Source organism: Canis lupus, chromosome 1 (genome assembly GCF_048164855.1).
Source record: "Canis lupus baileyi chromosome 1, mCanLup2.hap1, whole genome shotgun sequence".
NCBI lineage: Eukaryota > Metazoa > Chordata > Mammalia > Carnivora > Canidae > Canis > Canis lupus.
In genome coordinates this window covers 119,584,215-119,600,596 of record NC_132838.1, presented here as the reverse complement: position 1 = coordinate 119,600,596, position 16,382 = coordinate 119,584,215, and the positions used below count along the sequence as shown (strand labels likewise).

At 52.7% G+C, this 16,382-nt stretch overlaps 1 protein-coding gene across 2 annotated transcripts in view; it reads right to left on the bottom strand.

The window, feature by feature from the left end:
* Positions 1-16,382, bottom strand: part of RHPN2 (rhophilin Rho GTPase binding protein 2) — a 57,869-nt gene that overhangs the window by 8,926 nt on the left and 32,561 nt on the right. For both annotated transcript variants that reach the window (XM_072782450.1, XM_072782460.1), the window contains 7 exons: positions 10,300-10,377; positions 9,875-9,999; positions 7,749-7,915; positions 5,304-5,491; positions 4,733-4,889; positions 2,791-2,910; positions 1,042-1,236 (listed from right to left, as the gene is read on the bottom strand). In XM_072782450.1, coding sequence (XP_072638551.1) covers positions 1,042-1,236; positions 2,791-2,910; positions 4,733-4,889; positions 5,304-5,491; positions 7,749-7,915; positions 9,875-9,999; positions 10,300-10,377 — 1,030 coding nt within the window. The remainder of the gene's footprint in view (positions 1-1,041; positions 1,237-2,790; positions 2,911-4,732; positions 4,890-5,303; positions 5,492-7,748; positions 7,916-9,874; positions 10,000-10,299; positions 10,378-16,382) is intronic.

The window sequence follows — 16,382 nt, the reverse complement described above, 5'->3', positions numbered from 1 at the left end:
TCCCCTCCTCCCTCCTCAGAGGTCATGTCTCTACCTCGTGGCCACAGAGCACACCGTATGGACAAAGGGGCCAAGGAGGGGAGGGGGCCAGTGTCCATAAGGAGAATCATGGAGTGCCATTCCTGCCTCCACCTACCAGCTTGGTCACCTGGGGCAAAGAGTCTGACTGCCCTAAGCCTTTATCTGTAAGATGGAGGCAATACCAGCGCCTCCATATGGAGTTGGAGGGAGAGGGGAAGGAGAGTTGTGCCCTGCAGACCTCCACCGCCCAGGCGACAGCAGCCGGCGTTAGCACAGACAAGCCCAGGGCTCCTGGAAATTGAGCTACAACTTCAGAGACTGGAGACAGAAGTGTAGGAACTGGGGTCGAAGGGCTATAGGGACAAAAGGGCTTCCCTTAACTGGGCCCCTCTCCGTCCCCCTCCCCCACCTCCTTGAAAGATCCTAGTCACTCCTTACCCCTAAAGCCACCTGTCGGAGAGGCGCCCCAACTCCTGCCTCCTGGGGCATAAGGGACAGCCTCGTCCCCAAGGGCACCAACAACTGCCCAGTTCACAGCCACCTTCTTGATCCCGGGATGGTAATCAGTCGTGGAAATGCTTAGAAATGCTTGACTGACACCCAAGCACATGTATGTAAAACCATGGAGCCGGGGGGAAACGAGCGTGCCCAGAAGGCAGACGGACTCCGGGGCGCAGCGCAGGCATCAAGGGCTGCTGAGGTCTCCCGGGGAGAGGTGACAGCTGGAACCCCGGGACGTTACGAGGCTCTCAGGCAAGGCACCCAGAGGGGGCAAGGCAGCAAGCAGACCCCCGGCAAGGGCACGACGAGGTGGCAAAGCGGGGGTGAGGGAGGAGGGAACAGAAAGAAGGTGGCCGGGCACCCCGACACCCTGCACGCCCCAGGCTACCCCAAGGTCACCGAGTAAGGCAGCCCCTGCATCACGAGCAAACAGGGCAGGAGGAGGTCTGCCCAGGGCCCCCGGGCCGAGCAGGTCACGGGGCGCCCCCTGCACCCCGCACGGGCCCCCACGTCACTCACAGACAATGTCGGGAGCATCGATCAAGTTGAGCAGATCGTCGTCGTCCTGGTGCTGCGCGTACTTGAGGCGGGACCGCTCGTGCGCCACGGACAGCACGTCCTGGAGCACCTCGATGTTGCGGAGCTTCTTGCACAGGCTGGCCTCCCTCACCGACTCCTCGTGGTGGGCCACGGCTCTGCGCAGGTGGGACTTGCCTGCGGGTGGAAGCCAACCCCACGTGAGGCTGGGCCCCAGGGGCCGCGTCAGGCCCTCCGGGGGAGCCAAAGTGCCCAAGCACCAGCCCAGGACGGTGGCCTGCTCTTTTCTGAAGGATCGGCCTGGACAGCCTAAGGCCCTCTTAAATCCACGTGCCAGACACGCTCCCTCAGGTCTAGAACACGTTCATTCGGCAAATAGTTACAGACCCCATGACCCTGGGGTCCCGGGATTGAGTCCCGCATCGGGCTCCCTGCACGGAGCCTGCCTCTCTGTCTCTCGTGAATAAATAGACAAAATATTAAAAAAAAAAAAAAAAAAAGAATAAGAAACAGGGAATGGATCATGCAGTGATAAGATGATGGAAAAAAAAAAGCAGGGCAGGGAGCCAATCTAGCACAACAGGAGTGGGAACAGAAAGTCGCTCTTCTGTGATGGGTGACCCGGGAAGGCCTTTGGGAAGGTGACTTCTGAGCAGAGCCCTGAAGGAGGCCAGGGAAGCAGCCTTGAGGATTATCTGACAGAAGGGCACTTCTGGAAGAAGGAAAAGCAAGTGCAAAGGCCCTGGGGCAGGAGGGTGACTGTGTATTCAAGGGTGAGCTTGGGGCTGTGGCTGGAGGCAGAGGCCAGGGCGAAAGGAAGGGGATGAGGCCGAGGAGAGGGGTCAGACGTGTCCAGCCTTACAAGTGCAGGGTGAGGGCTCCTGTCCGTACTCTGGGTGAGATGGGAGCCCGTTAGGATGTGAGCAGAGAGCTCATGTGACGTGACCCACATGAACGGGGTCTGAAGGAGTGAGGAGGAAAAAGCACGGGGACCAGTTATGGGCCACGTGACCTCTTTGGGCCCCTGGTTCATTAACTGCAAAACGGGGATCATGCTACACGTGCCCGACAGGGCTGCGGGAGACTCGGGGGAGTCGGTGCATGTTAACGAGTCCCCCGTGCACGTGGCTTGGACCGGGGTGTAGGTAAGGGTCGCGCTGTCTAGGCAGCCTCAGGGGGGTTTGCTGACCACATGTGGGGTGAGAAAGAAGGCAGAAGGGGAGCCCCGGCTTCCTGGCCTGTGCATCTGGAAGGCCGGAGCTGCTGGCAGGGAGCGGGGAAGTGCGTCTGTGGGGGGGGGGGGAGTTGGGGAGCAGAGGAACTCAGGCTCACACATGGCAAGAGGCATCCTCCCTGATACCCCGCAGAGACCATCCCATGACCTCTCCTTACCAGTTCTTAGGTGGGAGAGCAAAAAATTAACAAATGTGCCGTCCTACACGCGGGTGACCAGGGGCCATCCCCCCCCCCTCCCCGCACCCCAGGCGGCGAGGGCGTGGCAGGCTGGTCAGAGCTCTGGCTGCACCTGGGGAGGACCGGGCCCTTGCAGCCCCAGGAGCCGCTGAGGCTGCAGACCGCACCGGAGTGGCCCTGATGACCCAGGACACCCTGCTCTCTGAGCCCTGCCCTGGGGACCTGTCTGGGGCGGTTGGTGAGCAGAACCCACTGGGCATCAAACTGGGGTAGGGGTGGGGGGCTGCCGAGGGAGGAGGCGGGACAGCCGCCACGTACCCAGCTGTCGGCGCTGGTGGCTGCTCTTGAGGGTGGCCAAGGGCGTCAGTCCCTCTGGCATGTGGTCGTAGAGCTGGGACAGGCACTTCTCCTGATGGTCCTCATCTGCGCCAGGCTTCACTGCAACGAGAGCCACGGGCAGGCCCCTCCTGGTGCACGCGCCCCTGCACAGGTGTCTCCCAGCCGCGCCCCGCTTCCTGCCTTCTCTAATGCCGTCCAGCACTTGGGATGGTCCTAGGCCTCCCTGCTGCCCCTGGACGCAAACCCGGCCCCCCAGCTCACAAGTCCTCGCCTATCTGGGGCCAGGTGCCCTCCAGGGCTCAGAGCCAAACTCACCCACCTCACGGACCCTCCCAGCACCCCCCTCCCTGGCACACGCCCCCGTCTCCAGCCACCTCAACACTTCCAGCCTCCGTTCCAGAGCTCGGCTGGGGGTTCATGCTCTGGCCGTCCCTTCCCTCCTGGTTCAGCTGCAAAAGTGCCCCTCGGACTTCAAGGTCCAACCCCAATGTCACCACCTCTGAGAAGCCTTCCGTGACTACACCAGGAGTCCAACTGCTGCCCCATTTGTCCTGCTACCGCAAGTGCCGGAGTGCTGCGCTGCTGTTGGTCTACACGGCTCGCCCCCTCCCACAGACCCTCCGGGAATCCCTGCAGCAGCAGCAGCAGCACCACTTCCCGGGAGCCCACTAGCTACAAGGCGCTGTTTATTTAGCTTTGCACACAGGCACATAAGTTTCACAACAGCCCCTGTGAGAAAGGATTTCCTCATGCCCCCATTTTACAGATGTGAAAACGGAGGCCCAGATCTCACAGCTGGTAAACGGCAGAGCCGTGCTACGAACCCGGAGCGTGGCTCCAGAGTTCACCCGTTTCGTTGCTCTGGGGCAACCTTGATTAGAACTAATTACAAGAGGTCCCCCCACCCCCACCCCGACGTCAGATCAGAGCCACAACCAGGGCGAGGAGAGCAAGACACTGATCTCGGGCTGAAAATTTTAGAAGGCACCAAAACTCGGCAGTCAGGATACGTGACAGTTTCATACAATTTCCTAGGTACCAAAAATGGACGCTAAGAAGCGCCTGATGAATAAACATCAAAATTCCTCTTTGCCTCGGGCTCCGACGTCGTCAGCACAGCCTCGTTAGTGATCTGTAGTCTTTATTTAAAAATCTGGATCAGGGGATCCCTGGGTGGCTCAGAGGTTTAGCGCCCGCCTTTGGCCCAAGGCGCGATCCTGGAGTCCCGGGATCGAGTCCTGAGTGGGGCTCCCTGCATGGAGCCTGTTTCTCCCTCTGCCTGTGTCTCTGCCTCTCTCTCTCTATATCATGAGTAAATTAAAAATTAAAAAAAATAAATAAATAAAAATAAAAATCTGGATCATTGGGGATCCCTCGGTGGCTCAGCGGTTTAGCGCCAGCCTTCAGCCCAGGGCGTGATCCTGGAGACCTGGGATCAAGTCCCGCATTGGGCTCCCTGCATGGAGCTGCTTCTTCCTCTGCCTGTGTCCCTGCCTTCTCTCCCTCTCTCTGTGTCTCTCATGAATAAATAAATAAAATCTTTAAAAAAAAAAAAAAAATTGGATCACCATGGATTTCGGAGGGGGAGGGAGCCATGAGATTTGATTCATTTAACATATCACCTCCAAACGTTATCCTGAATACTGAGTTTGGGGGCCCCCCTGAGACTGGGTGCCTAGGCGAGGGCCTCACGGGGGCCCGCCCTGGTCCCAGCCCTGGCTTCAACTCCAGGGGAGACGTCATCTCCTTGGAGCAGTCTGCTCCATCCCAGCCAGGAGGACAACAGAGCGGGAACGTATCACCCCCCCAATGCCACGCTGGCCCCCCTCCAGGCTGTGGGCATCTCCGGGGCAGGCAGACAGCTCTCACTCAGCGCAGAATGTCCTGGAAGCACAACCCTGACCCGAGCCCAGAGCCTTACACTGGTGGTCGATGAGAAGGGTGGCTGCGAAGTAGTGGGCCAGGGCCGCGTAGTGGTGGGCCTTCACGCAGACCAGGCTGGCCCAGGAGTAGGGGATGTTCTCCTTCACCGGGGCCTGGCTCATGGCCGTGTGCAGCTGCCGATACACCTCCCCCACCTGAAACGGAAGGGACGCTGGGAAGGGGGGTCCGGCCCAGGGGTGCTCACGCACCCAGGCTGCAGAAAAAAGAGACCTTTCTTCTCTGGCCCGGCCCTGCCAGAAGCTGCTCCAGGGTCTGGGAGCGGCTCCAAGGGTTCCCAGGTCTTTCAGCGTCACAGTGAACAGGGAGATGAGGAAACTGTCATTAGGCTGCTTTGGAGGCTAAGCTGCAGATGGAACCAGTGATCCGTAGCTGAAACACCGCGACTTGCCAAGAAAATGCAAGCCAGGGCTCTGTCCAGGGCGGGCACGCTGCCCAGGTCACGGGCAAGCTGCCGTGGGAGGCCCCCCCCACCGCTTCCAGGGGGCCCACATCAACCCATCCGCCCACCCCCCCCACCCCAAAAGTCACGGGAGCCAGGAGGGCTTTACCTTGGCAGCCTCCTGAGCCACCTTCACCAGCACGAAGAACTCATTCCGGATCCCAGGAAGGCAGATTTTCTCAAACACGTTCTCCTGGGCTTGTGCAAGCATCATCTTGACCAGCACGCTGAGCATGGCAGGGCTCATGTCGTAACTCGGAGTGTGAGTGAACGTCTCTTTCAGGTGATGCAAAACCCCTACGATGGGAAATTTTTTCGCACGTTAGCCGGGGGGATCCTACTGATTCCACCGTACGCCGTTCCAAAGCCCAGAGAAGGGGAGAAGCAAAAATAAAGAACCGGCGTTCAGGAGCACTGGGAAAAATCTGGTTCTGTTACCATAAGATCCAGCAATTCCATTCCCAGGTGTGCACCCTAAAGAATCAGAAGCAGATGGAAACCGAGGCAAACCGATACCTCTTGTACACCCACACTCGCACCAGCATCAGTCACAAGAGCCGGAAGGTAGACACCCACCCGAACCTCCATCGACATACGGTTCAACAAAATGTGGTGTGTTCCTTCATACAACGGAATGGTTTTCAGCCTTGAGGAAGGTACGTGGCCCATGGTACCACATGGACGCAGACGTGACACTGAGTGAAATAAACCAGTCACGTGGGCAAAGAGCTTAGGATTCTGTGAGATGGGGCATCCGGAAGAGTCAAGTTCAGGGAGAGAAAGTAGCATGGTGGTTGCCAGGGACTAGTGTCTAATGGGTACAGAGTTTCAGTTTTTTGGGTTTTTTTTTTAATTTTTATTTATTTATTAATGAGAGATACAGAGAGAGAGGCAGAAAAAGCAGCAGGCTCCATGCAGGGAGCCCGACGTGGGACTCGATCCCGGGACCCCAGGATCACGCCCTGGGCCGAAGGCAGGCACCAAACCGCTGAGCCACCCGGGCATCCCCAGAGTTTCAGGTTGAAGACTACGCTTATTTATTTGAGAGAGAGAGAGAGAAATAAAGAGCACATGCCCAGGCAAGGGGAGGAGCCGAGGGTGAGAGAACCTCAAGCAGACTCCACGCTGAGCACAGAGCCCGACACAGGGCTTGATCCCGTGACCCTGAGATCAGGACCTGAGCCGACCCAAGAGCTGGACGCCCAACTGTCGGAGCCACCTGGGCGCCCCCAGAGTTTCGGCCTGGGGCACATGACAAAGCTGTGGCCGTAGAGAGTTGCACAACGACATGAACGTACTCCATGCCAGTGAACTGAACGCTTGAAATTGGTTACAAACGGTCGCATTCGTCTGTATGTCTTAGTTAAAAAAAAACAAAAAAAAAACAAATCAGATTCTGTTCTAAAACACGTACATCCGTATCAAGCGAGGAAACCAGCCTGCCCCCTGTTTATTCCCGCTCCGCCTGGGACGACGGTAAGACATTCCGTACACGACCAGGCCTCTAACGGGGGTGAAAGCAGAAAACGGGCAGGAGGGCAGGAGGGCAGGAGGGCAGGAGGGCAGGAGGGCCCTCCGGGGGACGCGCTCACACCTAACACCGGGTCGTGATGAGACTCGGGGCTTTTCCCAGGACCTCAGGAAAGACCAGTGGAAATTTTCCTGCTGTCGCCCTTAGCTGGCTTTTCTTACATGTTAGAAAATTAACTGTCACAGCACTAACCGGCGATCCACCGGAGGCTGAAATAAAATCTCTGACATGAATCCCATCGGACTGGTTCCTCTGGTTTTGCTGCAAACCAGACACTGCCCCGCGGACAGATGGCAGTGGTTGCGGGCTGTCTGCTCCCTGCTGGGGTCTGCTCCCCCGTCCTGAAGCTTCCCGTTGTCTACACTGCTGTAGTCTTAGAGATGGGTCACCACGCACACCTGCTTTAGATTCCTCAGAAAGAAAACGAGCCCCGGGAAGGACTGGCAGCGAACAAAATCCACTCCCACACGGAATCTCAGTCTTTTTAACACCAGCAACTTCCCCATCAGCCAAAACGACAGAGCTACGGTTCTTGACGGCCTTGCAGAGCAAAGCGAGACACCCCAGAAGCTCCCTGCTGGGAGTGACTCCCCACAGCGGAGGCATCGGGACGGGTGCTGGGGCCCCTGGGTGGCTCAGTGGTTGAGCATCTGCCTTCCGCCCAGGGCGTGATCCTGGGGTCCCAGGATCGAGTCCCACATCGGGCTCCCTGCATGGAGCCTGCTTCTCCTGTGTCTCTTGTGAATAAACAAATAAAATCTTTAAAAAAAAAAAAGATAAATCGGTAACCACAGGATTCCCTGTGTACGTGAGCCATACCCAGACTGAGGCGTCAGGGCTTGAGCCATTACGCAATTCTCCTCGGTAGGAAGACACACGAGCACCAGAAACCCGCCTGGCCCTTACAGGCCTGCGAGCCCGAGCCCGGGCCTGGGGAAGGCCCACAGACCGTCTTCCACTGTGGTACCCAGGGCCACCCGGGGGGGCCAGGGCTCTAACCCGGCAGCCCTCCCGGACACCCACCTGCGGCTCTCTGAAAGGCGTCCACCGCACCGTCCAGCCCAGCTTGGGTCCGCCGATTGCACCGGGTCCCGATCTGTGTGTAGAGGGCTCCGATGTTGAACAGAATGCTGGCCTTCTCCAGCAGCAAGTTCTGCTGGCTCACCGGGACCCCGGTGAGGGAGTCATACCTAATTTAAAAGAAACGGGTTAAATAATAATAATAATAATTATAAATAAATAAATAAATAAATAAATAAATAAATAAATAAATGAATGAATGAAACGGGTTGTGAGAATACGGATTATTTGGCTTTCTACACCGCTTGGCGGTGAAACCGGGCAAAATCTATTTCTTGAATGAAATTCACAGATGCACATGCGATGAAGCTTTTGTGTCCGAGCAAGACAACGGGCCTGGTGACACCCGAGTAACCGTACCCACAATCTCACACAAAAATAAGGCTTCTCAACCAACGTGTCCTTCCGTAGGGGAACGGATAAATAAACCGTGGCACAACCAGGCAGCGGAGCGTCATTTAGCAATTTTACAAAAATGAGTTAATGAGCCGCGAGAAGACATGCAGGAAACTGGAATGCAGGTTTCTAAGTGAAAAGAAGCCAATCTGAGAAAGGCTACCTACTGTAGGGTTCCAACTATCTGACATTCTGGAAAAGGCAAAACAGTGGAGACAAAAAACAGTCAGTAGTTGCCAGGGTTGCGGGAGAGGAGGAGGGATGAAGAGCTGGAGCAGAGGGTCGTGGGGCAGCGGAACTACTCTGCATGATCCTATAACGTGGACAGGTGTCCTTACACGTTGTGTCAAAACCCACGGAACGCCTACCCCCCTAGAGGGGACCCCAGTGTAAACTGTGGACTCTGGGTGACAACGTGGGGAGCAGGGTAGGGGATATACGGGAAATCTCTCACCTTTGCTGTGAACCTGAAACTGTTCTAAAACATAAGGTGTATTAAAAATATATGTCTTCTCTCGGGGCGCCCGGGCGGCTTTAGTCAGTCAGGCGTCTGCCTCTTGGTTTCAGCTCGGGTCATGATCTCAGGGTTGTGAGATCGAACCCCTTAAGCACGGAGCCTGCCTAAGATTCTCTCTTTCCCTCTCCCTCTGCCCCTCCCACCCCACTCTCCCTCTAAAAAATATTAAAAATGTGTGTGTAGGGCAGCCTGGGTGGCTCAGCAGTTTGGCGCCTGCCTTTGGCCCAGGGCGTGATCCTGGGGTCCTGGGATCGAGTCCTGCGTCAGGCTTCTCCCTCTACCTGTGTCTCTGCCTCTCTCTCTCTGTCTCTCATGAATGAATAAATAAAATCTTTAAAAAAAAAAAAAAAGTGTGTGTGTGTGTCTCCTAAATGAAACAGAGGCATTACACGCCCCTCATCATTCTTCTTGAATCTAAAAGACTCGGGATTTGTTTTAAAGTCCACCCATCAAGCAGGACGGGGATGTGAAGCTGCTTCTTCCTAACCCATCAATGGGAGAAACCACCTGTACCCCTTTGGTCTGAGTAGCAGCTAAGGCATCTTCAGCAAAACTCAGGTGCTTGTCCTTTCAAAAGGAGGCATCCCTAGCCACCGGCTGCGGGGCAACGTGGCTCTGATGGGCAACGTGGCTCTGATATGCCCCGTGCCCCGAGGGGGTCACCCTCCTGTCCCCCGTGCAGGGCACACTCAGGGAAGCGGTGCCGCACCTCCGAAGTATTTAAGCATTTAAGCAACACTCGCCTTCGAAAATACCAACTCTGGAGGAGACTGGAACGTTCCACGTGGGTTTCTAAGAGCTGATCCATTTCTGTGTCGCTCCCTTTGTCACTGGGACAAAACCCGATCCCCACCCCCTGTCCCATCTGGAAGAAGGATCTCGCTTCCTGTTAGTTCCACCTCAGAGCCTCCGTGTTTCCCCAACAATAAAACAAGCACAGAGAAAACGCCTCTTCTCCTCGGCTCACTTGTTCCGAGAAGCAGGCAGCCCCGGTCTGCTTGGGTCCCCTTCATAAATTAAGCCCCGTTTATCGCCCTGTCTCTAGGCTCCCCTGAGGAAATGGGACCCCCCCGCAAGAGTGGGTGGCGGCTGCAGGAGGGCCTCCGGGATGCGGGGGGGGGGGGGGGGGGGGGCGCGCAGAGGCCCAGGCACCTACCAGGTAAACAAGATCCCCATCTGTCGGGTGGGGGGGAAGAAGCGGCTCTCCACAAATCCCAGCTGGATGAAGTAGCTCATGAGCAGTTCAACCCCGGCCTCATCCCGGCTGGGCGTCCGGCAAGCCTGGGGAGAAGAAAGGAGCCCCCGAGGTGGGGGGAAGCAGGTGAGGACGCGGCACCTGGGCAGGTGTCACACACGCTGTGTCCGCGGAGCCTAGGAGGGGTGGAAGGGGCTGGGGTGGGCTGAGTCCCGGAATCTGCCCCAGACCTGCCAGGGAGCCTGTCTGTCCCTTGCTGTCATCTTCTTACGTGCCAGGTGGAAGGGATGGTTCCTAAAGCACCTCCCTATCACCTCCCACCACCCCCGATTCCCTAACAGGACGTTCTGAAGGCACCACCCTCCCCGCCGCACCCAACACCGCACCTGTCTCAGGTCCATCAGGTCTGCTATTTCGTCTTCATATAGATAGCTGTCCTCGCTGTAATGTTCCAGGATGAAATCCTGCAAGAAAAGGGAGATGAGATGCCATAAGCTGTCACTGCAAGCCATAAACAGATAAAACAGGATGTCTAATGTGCCCCCCTGCTTTAAAAACACATGTAGAATTCACAAAACCAGGAGATGACACACAACAGTGATTTTCTGGACGGTGGGATTTATTTTCTTAACTGTATGTATAGTTTATTTTATTTTTTTAAAGATTTTATTTACTTATTCATGATAGAGAGAGAGGGGCAAAGACATAAGCAGAGGGAGAAGCAGGCTCCACGCCGGGAGCCCAATGCAGGACTCGATCCCAGGACTCCAGGATCACACCCTGGACCAAAGGCAGGCACTGAACCGCTGAGCCACCCAGGGATCCCCCTGTATGTATATTTTAAAGATTTCCTTTTCTCGCTTCGGTAAAAAGGAAGGTTGAAGTTGTTTTTTTGTTTTAAAAGGTCTATGCGGGGGTGGGGGGGGTGCGCCTGGCTGGCTCAGTGGGTAGAGCACACAACTCATGATCTCGAGGTCGTGAGTTCAAACCCCACATGGGGCACGGAGCCTACTAAAAAAATAAATGCAATGCAATGTCTTTGCGGCACATGTAAGCGACTGTGCAAGTGACAATACACCGAACAATTCTGGCAAATGTCCCAGGCACCCGGGGGCTCCGATGTTCATGCTACGGGCTGCCTTCAATAGCTGGGCCCAGGGGCTTCCTGGCAAAGGAATCGCATGTCTAGGGCCTGTGAGGAGCCTACGAGCCTCAGGATCTGCGCTGGGGAGCGCTGTGAGAGCAGCTCTGGGCACTTCCACAAACGAAGCACCCGAGAGACCCCCTAACCGAGTCCATGGTCCAGCGTTTGAGGACCACCCCGCGAGCTGGGTCAGCCACAGGTGCACACCTGCTATATGCCAGGCACTGTTCATGTGCCTGGGCCCCCTCGGTGAGCAAAGCAAAGACATTTCCTCATGGAGCATCTATGCTCACAAGGGGACGCAGACAGTAAGTAACAGGCACAACAAACAAGTAAATTAGGGGCGCCTGGGCGCTCAGTGGGTTAAGCATCCACCTTCAGCTGAGGTCATGACCTTGGGGTCCTGGGATCGAGCCCCACATCAGGCTCCCTGCTCTGCGGGGAGTCTGCTTCTCCCCCTCCCTCTGCCCCTCCACCCCAGCTTGTGCTCTCTCTTTCTCTCTCTCTCAAATAAATAAAACTTTCAAAACAAACAAATAAATAAATTATATCATATACTAGAAGACAGCAAGGATGATGGGGAAAACACAAAACTAAAAATAGTATAAGGGGCACCGAGATGGCTTCTTGCATAACATCTGCCGTAAGCGCCGGCTCTCCGTGGCTGCAGCAAAGTTGAGGACAGACATGTTCAACTAGGTTTTTTCAAGTGTCTGTGCGTATATTCTCATCACACGCTTTCTACACTAAAACCCCTCCTGCTTTTTTATGTTCCATGCACATACGCACACACACACTCACACGCCCTCGTCGTATAAAAATGAGGTTCTGTTGAATGAATATACAAATTGGCTGTGCTTTTCTTTTTGCACTGGCAGCATGGCAAACATTTTCATATGCCACAAAATAATCTATAACATGACTTTAAAAAAATTTTTTTAAGATTTATTTATTTTAGAGAGAGCAAGCGAGAGCACATACATGCAAGGAGGGAAAGGGGCAGAGGGAGAGGAAGAGAATCCAGCAGACTCCCTGCTGAGTAAGGAGCCTGACATGGGGCTCGATCCCAGGGCCTGAGGTGAAATCAAGAGTCAGATGTAGGGACGCCTGGGTGGCTCAGGGGTCGAGCGTCTGCCTTGGGCTCAGGGCATGATCCCGGGGTCCTGAGATCGAATCCTACATCGGGCTCCCTGCATGGAGCCTGCTTCTCCCTCTGCCTATGTCTCTGACTCTCTCTCTGTGTGTCTCTGCTGAATAAATAAAATCTTAAAAAAAAAAATTATGTAAAAATGATCTGGAGGACAAAGTTCATCTAGGGCTTCTCTGATGACATCCCCGAAAGCAGTGTTAGGGGGCACCGCTCAAGGATGAGAGAGACTCCATCCTTTTCAGGACAGCATATTGCTCTGTCAACTTCTGCTGTGGACACTGGCAAAAATTTTCTCAAAATTAGGAGACAAATCATACTTAAAATAAGTTTAAAAAAAAAACTTTCACGTTAGCCTCACAAAAGTCCAAGAGATTTCTGGTAAATTCTAAATGCATTCCTAGGCTAGATCAAACATATTTAGTAGGATAAAAAGTATTTACCTGAAACCTACTGTAAACATCAAGGATAAGACAAGGATTATATAACATAATCCTCTTATAGGACATAATTCTAAGAATTCTCTAGTCAACAAATTAAGACAAATATTAGAAAGAAAGAAATAACAGATTTTTTTAGCAAAATAATGGCATATTCACAAAACCTAGAGTGTCAAGTGAAAAACTACTAAAATAAAAAAGAAAGAGAAACTACTAAAATAATAGGAATTCAGTGAAATGGCCACAAAGTTAATAGATATAAATCAATACTCTTCCCTTCTTAGATAACCCATAACCAGTTAGAAAAATATAACAAGGAAACAATAACTTCCCAATCCCAATATCTTAACAAAAGTACAATATTCACAGAGATAAAATTAAATTCATTAAGCAGCTAGGCATTAAACTTTACTGAAAGACCTAAGTTATTTCATTCTTTCACGTATTCATCAAGGCCTTTTTTTTTTTTTTAATTTCCAGTATCGTCAACCTATAGCATTACATTAATTTCAGGTGCACAATATAGTGATTCAACAATTCTATACGTTGTTCAGTGCTCATCATGATAAGTGTGCTCTTCATCACCTTCACCTGTCTCCTCCGTCCCCCCAACCACCTCCCCTCTGAGAACCAGCCCTTTTGTTCTCTATAGTGAAGAGTCTGTTTTTTTGCTGGTCTCTTTTCTCCTTTTTTTTTTTTTTTTTAATTTTATTTATTTATTCATGAGAGACACAGAGAGAGAGAGACAGACTGAGACACAGGCAGAGGGAGAAGCAGACTCCATGCAGGGCGCCCGACGTGGGACTCGATCTCGGGATTCCAGGATCACACCCCGGGCCGAAGGCAGGCGCTAAACCACTGCGCCACCCAGGGATCCCCTCTTTTCTCTTTCTTTCTTTGTTTTGTTTCCTAAATTCCACATATGAGTGAAATCATATGGTATTTGTGTTTCTCTGACTTATTTCACTTAGCATAATTTTCTCCAAATCCACCCATGTGTTGCAAATGGCAAGCATTAAATCATTTTTTAAAATAAGACAAACATGGTCCCTGCCCCCATAAGACTCGCTATTTGTTGACATCAACAATTCGAAATATTATGCTCATAGATGAAAACGTGCCATATTACACAGCTACAATTTTGTCCTAAGTACGCTATGAATCTAACGAAATGTCAATCAAAACCCCAGGTACCATTTTGGGGAAACTTAACAAAATATGGAAGAAAAAATGTAGGAGAGAAAAAGCCAAGAACATGTGGAAAAGCATAGTAATAAAGGAGGCTTGCTCTAAGCGCTATTAAAAGACACAGGGAAAAAAATAAATAAATAAAAGACATTAAAGGACATTTAAAGGATTAAACAGTGAGCAATGGATAGACAATGAAACCAGGCATGGATCAGAAACAGGCGGAAGTAGGTTCAAGAATCGGGTGTATAACAAAAGCCAGGGTTCCACAGAAGTGGGAAAGGCTGGAGCACCCAGCAGGTCCAGACAGGAAGAAGGTGGCACCCACAGATGGCATGCTCGATGCAAATTTAAGGAAAGGGCTAATACAATGGGGTGGGCAGGGTTAAGGGAAACCACAGGGGTGGAACCTCCAGGGCCATTAGAACCCCAGAGCTAAAGGGTCAAGAAGGAGAAGGAGCTTCTCCAGGGAACCCTGGAGAGGGACACCCGGGTGGCTCAGTGATTGAGCGTCTGCCTTCAGCTCAGGTCGTGATCCTGGGGTCCTGGGATCAAGTCCTGCATTGGGCTCCCTAGTCAGCGGGGAGCCTGCTTCTCCCTCTGCCTGTGTCTCTGCCTCTCTCTCTCTCTCTCTCTGAGCTTCTCATGATAAATAAATAAAATCTTTAATCAAAAAAAAAAAAAAAAAAGGGAAAGAAAGAAACCCTGGAGAGATGGCTACGTGACGTAGGCCCCCAAAGCCACCAGGACCTTCCCTCTAGGAATGCAAAAGGAAGCCAGCCGAGGAGCTTGGGGTATAAATGCCCGAACCTCCCCCACCTCCTAGCCCCTTAGTGCTCCTCCCCGTCAGCCACAGGCCATTGGAAGCCACAGAGCAGGAGCCTGTTGCGGCCTCCCCGGCACAGAGCAGGATGGAGGAGGGTAGATGGGCGTGGGGTGTCACAGGGAAGGGCCACCGTCCAGCACCACACATGGCTTCTCTACATATAGTCCAGGGGAAACTGGCTATCCATTTGGTGAAAATAAAAAGTCAGAGCCCTATACCTCGTTTTTTGCCCCCCGACACACACTAATTCCAGATAAAGATGTGATACAAAACACATTTGAAACAAGACAACTGGGCAGCCCTGGTGGCTCAGTGGTTTAGCGCCGCCTTCAGCCCAGGGTGTGATCCTGGAGTCCTGGGATCGAGTCCCATGTCGGGCTCCCTGCGTGGAGCCTGCTTCTCCCTCTGCCTGTGTCTCTGCCTCTCTCTGTGTCTCATGAATAAATAAATAAAATCTAAAAAAAAAAAAAAAAAAAACAAGACAACTGGGAGAAACAATAGCACAATGTTGATGCCACCCTGGCGTGGAGGCGCCTTTCTGAAGATGTCACGGATGCACAACTGTAAAGAGAGGAGCTAGTGAGTTCAACAACATACAATCTCAGTGGCAAAAATACATATATTACGCTTCTTAAACCAGTTACTGCTTGTATGACAAAACTTAAAGAAAGAATGTACCGAGAAGTTTTTGTAACACATATAACCAAGGGTTAATATCCTTCATATGTAAGAGCACTCTAAGAAATAAGAGCAAAACTGTGGAAAATCAAAGGGCAGAAACAGTCATTCTGAAAGGGAAGAGCAGGAAAGGGCAAAGAAACACGCCCGAGAATGTATTCAACGCTAGCACCGACCAGAGAAATGCCAAGTGTGGCAAGTCATGATTTTGCCTGATTTCACAAAAATCAAAAAGCTACCGAAAAAAAGTCAAAATGGTCACTGAGAGCCAGCATGACAACGTAAGGTGTAGGATGAGAAGCGTAGCGGGTAGGACTGTAAGACGGGCCCACCTCCAGGGGTAAGTAGGTCACGTCCCGTCTCCCACCTACCAAATCCGTTTCTAGAAATTACCCAAAGAGAACACTTGGGTGGTGTGTGCAGATGCTCAGTGTTGGGCTGCTGACAACACCAAGCACTTGGGAGCTGCCAAAAGAACGAGATTAACAACCACCCTGTTCAGCACCTACCACGGGCAGACACCACGCTAAGCCCTCACGGAGGGAAGGGGGTGAGTCACACGCCCTCGTGAGTCAGGCCCTGATTAGAGGAAGAGCCCCAGTGTCCGAAGATTAAGTGCTGAGCAGGTTGCCGAGCTCAGTGGGGAGGGGTGCTGGTGCTGGGAGGGATCTTGCTGGGTCTTGGTATTTTTCCGAATGTTTTGCAACTCTGTTCTTAATCAAAATAAAATACATTAAGCTGTTATTTAAAAACCAAAAAAACAAAAACCACAACCCAAATTCCCTGGAAAGGGAATTTATTTTTGGTGGTGCCTTTTTTAAGATTTTATTTGTTTATTTGAGAGAAAGAGAGAGAAAGAGAATACACATGAACAGAGGGGAGGGGCAAAGGGAGAGGGAGAAGCAGGCCCCCTGCTGAGTGGGGAGCCCAAGGTGACTCAGACCCATGCCTTGATGAAGGCAGGCACTTGACCGACTGAGCCACCCAGGTGCCCCTTGGTGGTACCTTTGAATGAGGCCATTTGAAAGCCCATTTATTTAAAAATA